Below are 10000 nucleotides of genomic sequence, written 5' to 3' on the forward strand. Positions count from 1 at the left end.
ACAAAAGAAGGCTGAAGTTCCACACAATTGCTATAGAAATAATTTCAAACAATTTACACGTACTACTCAGAACTGTATCATCATAGTACTGTTTCCACGACGTGCACCAAACGACGATCCCAAACTGGGGCTCCCTAAAAGAAGGGCTGAGCTGCTGATCGAAGAGCGCGCACACACGTTCCACAGTCCGTTTATTTAGAATACAACGAGAATACAAGGCGTTCATATATCTAGAATAGCGCACGTTATAGTACATTAATAATATTCACAGGGAATAAGCCGCGAAAACCCACATTGTTTTTGTATGGCTTTAGGTAGGGTTTTGCTAGGGAAAGTAGCATAACCCAGCTAGGGTTAATGGCCCATTTACCCTAGCTGGGTTTTCTCAAATTTGTCCAAAAATCCACTGAAACCACTCAAAACCCATGATTGGTTAACAGAGCTGGGTTTTAAGCAACCCAAATTCCCCTCGTTGCCATGGATTCATTCCGTGGAACTCATGAAATGAAACCGCCAATGCAAATTGCAACGGCAAGTGGACATTGAACTGATTGTAATCATGTCTGACTATATTTCCATTAAGCTTATCTTCTCTGTTCGCGTTCACTGTAAATCTGGAACTAAGTAATGAAGCACCTGTGTTTGTTTAGAAACACTTAACTAATTGCCTGTGACCTACTAAGTGATTATGACATCACTATCTTGTTTACTGTGACTGCGGATTTACTGTTACTGACACGGACGTGTTTTACTGTGACTTACAATACCTGTAAAACACGTAGAGAAAAAGAAGAAAATTTCTAGAAAAAAAACAGGATGCGGGAAAGACATCGTGGAGAGCTATAACATCACAAATGAGATAGATGACGACTACGAAGTGACGGAAGTTGATAGTGATGTTACATTGACCAGCCAAGCCCAGAAGAACACGACCAAGCGTTGCTGAACGCATGAAGCTTTGCACTAGAGTAATTAATCGTAATAAAGTAATTGACATGGCATCTGCTTTCGTGACCACTTATCTGTAATCATATCCTAACCATAACGTTCTAAATAGACTAATGGTTTTTGATATGCAAAAACCTTATCTTCCTGGGTGTGTCTTATTTAATGCTATGTTTGGCGTCTAGAAGAAATCCGGACTCTTGCTCTTTCGAATGATGCCAAGATCGTCGCTTACCGACGAAGGACACAGGAGTTATATAGCGATTTTTGTAAATACACAGTGACGGCGAACAGAGTAATCGCCACACCTTCAATTACGTGCTAATAACCATGTGGCACGCGCACTCTAGACAAAAAATGCACTTGAGAAATGTTCTTCACAGGTCAGGACCGGATTCAGAGGGGGATTCAGGGGGTTGAAACCCCCTCTTTTCCAATAGGCGTAGTTCAATAATTTCAGATAATTTCATTAGAAAAGAGAAAATTAGTAATGCTATAAATAACTGTTAACGGTAAACCCCCTCTTTCAAAAATTCCTGGATCCGGCGCTGCAGGTGACACTGTTTCTGCTTTCTTTTCACGTTCAGTAGCAATCCTTGTCAGTTATCTACTTTCCACTTGGTTTCTGATGATTCTCTTGCCCATGTGATGAATCGCTAACAGCAGCTGTAGTTTCTTTCACTTGAACCGCCATGATCATGAGGGACCTCTGGTTGAGCATTCATGCAGTACTGAGGATTTCATCGTTTTCTAATAGAAAGAACTCGTTGCAACTGCAGTAATACAGACAAGAAGAGACAAGAGGTACCAGTTTGCTTTTTTGAATCTTGTTCAAAAGCCTCGATCCCGGGCCAGCTTCATGTATGTTTGCCTTTTCTGGCCTAGCTAGGTTTCTTCATCGATGGTTTCATCTACGTACAATATCAACAAGAAAACGTGACTCATTCTACATCTGAAGAGCGACAATCACGGCACCTAGACAGACTACGCGTACGTCAACACCTAAAGTACCCGAAGTCACAACAGTGTCCATGTGGTAGCTATAGGTGAACTTCCGTGCAGGTCTACTCCACTTTGCAGACGCCGCGACAGCGAACCGAGTCCAAGTGCCCGCGTACTTATATAATTACAATTTGAACAGTGCGTGATGGTGATTGGCTAGAGTGAAGACTCCCGTTCAGGTGCACTTTTCCAAGCTTGCATGACGCCGATTGGTTCATTTCGATCCTCCTGCTTACGGTCACATCTTGTGAGGCCCAAGCTGGTAGCTGTCTAGGCTCTAGACTTGCTAATTGCTAGTCTACTATCCACTAAGTATGAAAGTAAACACTATCAGTCTGGTTGGTAGGCGTGACCTTGGATCACGAGTGCACCCAAAGTCGTAAATGACATTGCAAACAAAACACATTGCAACAATTCTGTCCTTCAAAAAGCTGAAAACAAGCAAAAATAGAGAAAGAGCATCACTCTTTAGGGTAGACTTTTAATAATACTGAAAAGTTTACAATTTACACTATTGACGTGTCTCGGAATTCTAATGCCTTGCTCGCGCCCACCGTGTCCGTTGTAGACTTTCTCTCGTTTTGCTGCGGCCCACCGACTTAATTTATTCGCGCACTGTTCAGTCAGTTGGAAACAACTAACAACTGCATTGGGTTATGCTTGTGTTTCGAAGGTTCCAGTGGGTTTTCGTAATCTGCAGCTAGTTCATGATTCATGCTCTGCTGCCAAATTGATTTTGCGACGAAATGTTAGAAGAGGTCATTTCCTACTACATCATTTTGATCTAGCAGCTTTCCTGACGTGGAGGTATACCGTACGCATCAGTTCTCTGCTTAGACTGGGTTTCAGATTTCCCAACTCTAGTGATAAGTGGGTTCTTTCGTCAAGAACTCTTAAAACCCAAGGAAAGACTAGCTATGTTGCGTGGGGTTTCGCGGCATACTTCCTATGATTCATGGAGAAACCAGCAGTATAGACTTGCTAGGTATATACGGGTCAACATTTTATGTGTGTGAATTATCGAGCCGTCACTTAATTATTTTGAATAGAGAATTAGTGTTGGGTTGAAGACACTTACAGACTACAACTGCGTGACTTGAAACATGAAATGCACATTAGATCATTGAGAAATGTTATTTTTACCCTAATTACCGTATTATCTCGTTATTGTAACCCGGGGTCAGAGCGGCTATCTAAAGAGGCTGTTGTCTCGGAGGACTCTGGGACCGTGCAACTGAGTTCCCTACATCTTCATCCCCGTGACGTTGACAAAACTATGCCTCACATGATCTTGATGCCGTCGAATGATTCTTCCATCATCTAGCTGGATTCTAAACGACACTATATGATATAGTACTGGTCCCGTTCGTTCACGGATGACTCCCTTTATCCAGGTATAGGGCCGTGGCTAAAGTTTTTTGCATAAACATAAACCGCTCCTTGCGGTGGCGATCGTTTAGTTCCTTATGTCGAGTTTGCTTGTACCGTATTCCCTCACATAAAGGCGCATGCGCTTATAAGTGAGAAAGCGCATTTTTTCTTGCCGAAGAAAACGCTTTTTAAAACTCATTTATAAGCGCATGCGCTTGTATAAAAAATTTTTTTAATTTTTGTATTTGCTAATGCATCAGTAAACATACAGTTAGAACAGGTTCTAGTCGTCTTCATCAGTTTCTAAAAGTGTCTCTTCATCGCTATCAGTGCACGTGCTAGTGTCCGACTCCGAGTCGCTAGACTGCGATAATTCTTCGCTAACATCTTCTCCATCCAACATTGTAGCCAGTCGACTGTGCAGCATAACATCGCTTTCTTAACATCTTTTGCGTGTAGGGACGTCTCGCCTCTCGGATGCTTCATCAAGCCTGCTCTCTTGCTGTCGCCACCTCTGCGCGACTTTTCGATGGACTCCGTACTGCTTTGCTGTTTTTGAAACATTTCCGTCGTTTACTTTCAGAGAGTGGAGAAGCTGACGCTTAAATTCAAGGGAATAGGACTTGCGATGCATGCCGCGTGTACAGATGCTGTCCGAACACGATTATCTCTCGCCTAAAAGCGCATGCGCTTGTACTCGAGGTATAGGCGCATGCGCTTATTCAGTTCACTTATAAACGCACGCGCCTTTATGTGAGGGAATACGGTAACCTTCTTGGCCAGATCCGCAAACAACAAATCAAGTCTTGTGCGCAATTGGCAGCCATACACAGGAGCTCAGCTGGCGGCAACCCTGTTGTGGTATGAGGTGAGCATGGTCCTGTAAGTTAACAAAGATTGAGCCAACTTTGCTTCTAAAGAGCCACTTTCAGTTTGCCTCTTTTGCATCCCGTCTATAAACGTCTGGACAGCCCTCTCAGCCAACCAGTTGGAAGCTGGATGATACGACGCAGTCTTGATATGCATGAGAAATTCCATTTCCTGTGACAAACTCCTAAAATCCTCACTCGTGAATGCCGTCCCATTATCGGTGACCAGTGTTTCTGGTAATCCGTGTGTGGAAAACATTTGTCTGAGCTTCTTAATCGTCGCGAGTGAGGTGGTGTTTGTCATGGAATAAAACCTCTAAGTAACCACTTCAAGTGTGCGGCAGTTGCAAGTAAGAACATCAGACCCAGAAAGGTCCTGCATCCTGACCCAGGGCTTCTCAGGCCATTCCCAAGGGTAAAGGAAGCCCCTGGCGGTGGTTTCTGGTACTGTTGGCATATCTTGCGCAAGCCTAGACCTGTTGTTCAATTGCAATATCCATACCCAGCCACCACGCGTAACTGCATGCAACCCAATGCTTTTATACGACAGATTCCAGGGTGACCCTCATGTATCTCCTTCAATTTTACTTCTTGGCCCAGGGAAGAGACTATTACTTGTGAACCCCATAAGAGACAACTATCGTCAACACTCAACTCAAGACGTCTGTCCATGTACGACGCAGTGCGGGATTAGCCTTCGATGACCAACCCTGCCTCACATATTCTAGTACCTTGGAGAGCACCGGTCTTTACCAGTCCACTGTGCGATCTGCGCTGCTGTGATAGGCGTGTTGGATATAGCTGTCATTGTCAAGACCATGCACTTCTTCTGGCATCTACTTCTGGTAAAGGTAATCGACTGACGGCATAGCATTTCTGTTGGTCCTATCACAGCGATGTAATAGCTTATTCTGATATCTCGACAAAAAAGGCATCTACGTTAGATTCTTGGCGATGCCATTGGTGCCACGTACCGCTTTGGTCTTACCCAGCAATCCTAACAAAGGTTGGTGATCTGTGTAAATAGTGAACTCGGCCTTAAACATTGATTAAACTTTTTGACTAATAAAATGACTGCTAAACCTCTCTCTCTCTCTCTCTCTCTCTCTCTCTCTCTCTCTCTCTCTCTCTAACTGCGAGTACCCTTGCTCGGCCTTGGAAAGGTCCGGTCCGTGATTCAAACCCGATTGTTTGTCCTTTTCGTTTGCTGTCGTATGGCACTTGCAGCACAGTGCTCTATGCGGTGAAGCGTCACAACACAACACGATTGCCTTTAATAGTTGGGTTTTACAATAGACTAAAATTTGAGCCGAATCTAGTCATTTCTTGGATTTCTGAAAAACTTGTTGTGGTGCCCCATCACCATTTCACAACTTGGGCTAGTAGCTGGCAGAGTTTTAATCCGAATGATAGATTTGGCAAAAGCCCCCAGGTAAGACTTCAATTTTGACACAGTCGTTGGGGCACGAGCTTGCTGGATGGTTTGTACCTTTTCTTCCATTGGGTCTAGCCCCTGGGCATCAATGCGGGACCTCAAATATATTGCACTGACGATTGCAAAACTCACTTGCTCTTCTTCAACTTGAGCCACACTCGTGCTAACCGCTTCAGGACTTGCTCCAAGTATCTAAGTGGTCTTCGTGGTGTTTCCTGATTACTAAAATGTTATTCAATAGACAAACACCGCGGGCACGTACATCCTGTAGGAGGCCAACTATATATACGATACGTTGGAATAACGATGGCGCCAATGACACCCCATAGAGTACTCTGTTAAATTGAAGAATAGACTTCGGTGTGTATTTAGAGTTGTTTTGGCTCTGACGGCTCTGGGTCACCCATGCCACGCCTAGAACCGCCAATAGTGGCTCATTACGACAACATGTGCCTATTTAGCCGTGAGCCTAAATCATTGCGGTTAGACGGTAATAGCTGTGTAAATACGGTACGTAGGCGTAACCAGCATTTGAGATGATTTTCAACCATGTCAAATTTATGAGCGTTTGTACGTACACAGGCCAAGGGTTTAGCACTGTAGTGCTTCTTTATTCATTGTTATCATTAGCAGGCCAGCGGATGTGCTGATGCGAGTCTTCGCATGCCTTCAAGAGATGACAATCTCAAGTGATAGTAAATGTGTCCATCCCTTTTCTCACGCTCTTTGGTTACGGTAATTAGCAGGTTTCCAGAACGCGTGCTGTAGCTGTTCCGTAACCTAAAGCTAGCAGCCAAAGGTTTAGCACTTCAGTGCTTCTTCACTATTAATTACACCGTGTTTCCTCGTTTAGTTGTCGGGCTCTCTTTATAGAGTCCCCAAAATTCCCTTTAGAGAGTCCCCCAAAATGCTAGAGATCTGATGTATGATAGCATCAGCCGTGAGAGAGGACCCACAGGTTCGGGGAGATGGAGTCCACAAGAACAACGAGTTGGACTTTGAACACCCGGACTTGCAGAGCGGGACACCGAGTCCAGAGCAAACAACACATGGCACGGCTTGCCACATCGGGCGAAGAATGTGCAGCTGTTTGAAGTGCGCAAGATTATCGACGTGTAAGCCTGGTTCACAATATGACGCCGACGCTCAGTTGAGCGTTGAACTTCAAAGAAACCGCCTCGACATCGGCGGCATCCTTTAATGTTGACGCCGACGTCGACGCTGGAATAGGATTCATTTCTATTGTCGACGTCAACGTCGACGTCGGCGTCAATATTGTGAACCAGGCTTAGAAGAACACAAGGCTGAAAGTGCATTAGGTAGAAGTCGATCGCTTACAGTCACTGGCCTGCTTTGAGTGTCTAGCTACTGCTCTCAGAATTCGAATTCGTAGATAGACAACAATTCAAATTTTCCTAACGAGAGAACGTATCTGCGTGGCTTACGATGATTCTAATTATTATTATAGAGAACCTAGAACATAGAGATCGCCAATTGATACTGTACCAAGACCAACTTTTAGGTCCTAGATTTGAGCAACTCTTGTTACTTTGACAAAGCTAATTAGTTAAGACTTGACTAATTAGTTTATACAGAATAGACATAGAGCGTACGGGGGCGGGGAGTAGGCATTCCCTGTAGTACCTTATTTGCTGCCATTTTAGGGGGCACGCTTCTGTCCTCTGCGGGTATCTCTCTTTGCGACGGCGGCTTGTACAACATTTCAAGGACGTTCGACTGTGTGTTAGATAGTACGGCGACAGTATACTAATTGCGAAAGATTTAACTTAAACCAAATTTTATCTGTGAATTCGCGAGTTTGCAGTGATTTCTTAGTCCGATGGTCGAGTGCGATAAAGTTAATTCTTAGAATAGAGATTATGGAACAGAAGTCTAAAAGTCTCTCCGTTGAATCGCAAAAGCAATACGAGGAGAAGTTTGTACTTGCGGGCCTAGAAACAGGTAGAACGAAGGCTCAGCTGTGGACGGAGGAGCCAGAAGTCATTCCCGACATCAATTGGAGTAACATGATGTTGTCTAGGATTGTATGTTGTTAGGTGTACTAGACCTTCTCTTGAGACGAACAAATCTCTCTCTACTGGAAGTCATAACCCATCCTTGCAGATGTTACAGTACCCAGTCAGGGTTAGTTGAGTCATACACAAATGATGGCTTTCCTATAATTGTTCAGAGTAGCATAGATTACTCTTTTATTATAGAACATACTAGAAATGACAGCTCTACCAGACAGAAAGTGCTCAGAGCAAACACGCGAACGCTGCGACGGCTTTCAGTCCTTTCTGTCTAGGCTGGAGATCCACGCTGCCCGTCGTCTGTTGCTCAAATGACGCGTTTCTGGTCCCTGACTGGTTAGTATAGCCGGTATAGACTAAAAACGTATGTTGCTCCCCTGAATTCTACGATCGTGGCAGCCGAAAACACAGCAACTCTAGCCATGCTAATACGCTGCCCCCTAACATGGCGACTTCTGGGATATCAGGTGATTGTGACGTCAAACGCACTATCTCTATCCTTTAGCAGTCTGGTCACGTAAACCGACAGTCGCTTTGTAAGATTTTAAATAGATTTTGCAAGTAGCGCACTTATAAGCAAAATAGCGTCCAAATTCGTCATGTTTCAACAAGCTGCACGAGCATGTATATTCAAAGGGATCATAAAGCTGTGAAAGCAAGGCTGAAAACACAACTTCAGTTATAACCAGATTGGCATGCATTCCTACAGTCAGTGACAGATGACAAGTTGACATCATCCAGTCAGTGATGATCTCTGTATATAGTGTATCAATAACCTGCATACTTTGTATAAAAACACTGAGCTGCTCTATACATTACGTCACGGTTTTATAATTATGTTTGTGTTTCAGTGAAACACTCTGTACAAGACTTTGTCGAACGACTTCATGAACTCTTATACAGCCATCGGAACATGCACGGGTAGCTTCGACCAACCCATCTGCATCCACCTCTCCTTGCAGTGAAATATATGCGACTTCATTTCGAGATGGCATGAGTGCAAAATGCAAGAGACCACTCGATTGATTTTGACCGACCTCATTCTATCAAGAAAGAAATCATAGCCAGAGTTGAAACAGCAAAGGCATGGTCTTACATCAACGTGCAGTTCTTCATCTAAAGTGGGATCGAGGAGAATGTTGTTGTCGTGTATCTTCTAGGATACACAGAGAGTGACGGCATTGTAAAGTGTGATGCTGGCGATAGATGACTTACTGCTGAACAGCCTGTCACAATATCAAACATTTCCACTCCAGCATCGGCTAACGCCGCTGAGGCACATGTCACAGCAGCAGAGAAAGCTGCACACAAGGTACACAAATTTCTTATTCATTACAAAAATGTCATTAATATTTGTGGACCCACCGCTGCCATCGTCTTGCAGAACGTTGACACAGATATCAACCTGAGACTTTGGGAAACGATCCTAACAAAGGAATCGACATCACGATGCTATTAGACACACAAATTGTGGTGACATCACACAACAGGTATGACATATGACAGACAACAAACGTTAATGACAAAACTGTAATAGTTGTTTGTTCTGATTAGCATTGAAAACGTCATTGAGCAAGAGCATTGTATTGTTATTATTCTATCCAAGTGACAAGAAACGACCCCATCCCACTGCTGCTAGAATCCACATCTACAGGTCAGTCTGTAAAGATGCTTACCACTTTAGTACCTACAGTTACACTAAAACCATGAAAACGTCTAGAAACTTACGATGGAAACACAATAGTACATGCACTGGTCTATAAGGCTGTCAGGCATGAGATCAGGAATGAATTCAAATCTACAGTGACCGTGATGAATGCCACTCACTGTAAAGCACCAGACTGCGGCATAGTTCAAACATTTCTTGGACTGACTTACTACCTGAAACTAAGGGATTTTAGCTTAATTAATACCTGGAATTGGTATTTGACTCGACATATTCAATCTTGCTACATTTGTGTCTGACAATTAAGAAAGCCTGTTCACATAAACGACTCACTGACTCACAGCCACCGCCATCCAAATCCAAACCTCGATATCAAATACTTCATACAGGTTGCATTACCAATAAGATTATGCATGCAGAAAAACTTTAACCTTACTCGGCATCCGACCTCACTATTATTAATAAATTAGTGATGTGTGGGTACAGTAATTGACTGATCACTGTTCATCAAATTTTCTTGCTTTTCAAACGTGCATGTTGTACAATTGGTAAGTTTCCATGTAAAGTTTTCATGCTTGCTGTTGACTACTACTAGTATTTTACTATATACAATTGTATATTTTTTATTTAATTTTTCTATTTTTTATTATTATTTTTATTTTGTTTTATTTTTGTTTAT

At 43.2% G+C, this 10000-nt stretch overlaps 1 protein-coding gene across 1 annotated transcript in view; it reads right to left on the reverse strand.

The window, feature by feature from the left end:
- Positions 1–8391: 8391 nt before the first annotated feature.
- Positions 8392–10000, reverse strand: part of LOC134195818 (exosome complex component MTR3-like) — a 5053-nt gene continuing 3444 nt past the window's right edge. Inside the window, exons 6-9 of the mRNA XM_062664902.1 lie at positions 9021–9081; positions 8871–8956; positions 8752–8811; positions 8392–8698 (exon numbers count right to left, since the gene is read on the reverse strand). Of these exons, the coding sequence (XP_062520886.1) occupies positions 8471–8698; positions 8752–8811; positions 8871–8956; positions 9021–9081 (435 nt within the window). The 3' untranslated portion in view covers positions 8392–8470. The remainder of the gene's footprint in view (positions 8699–8751; positions 8812–8870; positions 8957–9020; positions 9082–10000) is intronic.

Source organism: Corticium candelabrum, chromosome 20 (genome assembly GCF_963422355.1).
Source record: "Corticium candelabrum chromosome 20, ooCorCand1.1, whole genome shotgun sequence".
Lineage (NCBI taxonomy): Eukaryota > Metazoa > Porifera > Homoscleromorpha > Homosclerophorida > Plakinidae > Corticium > Corticium candelabrum.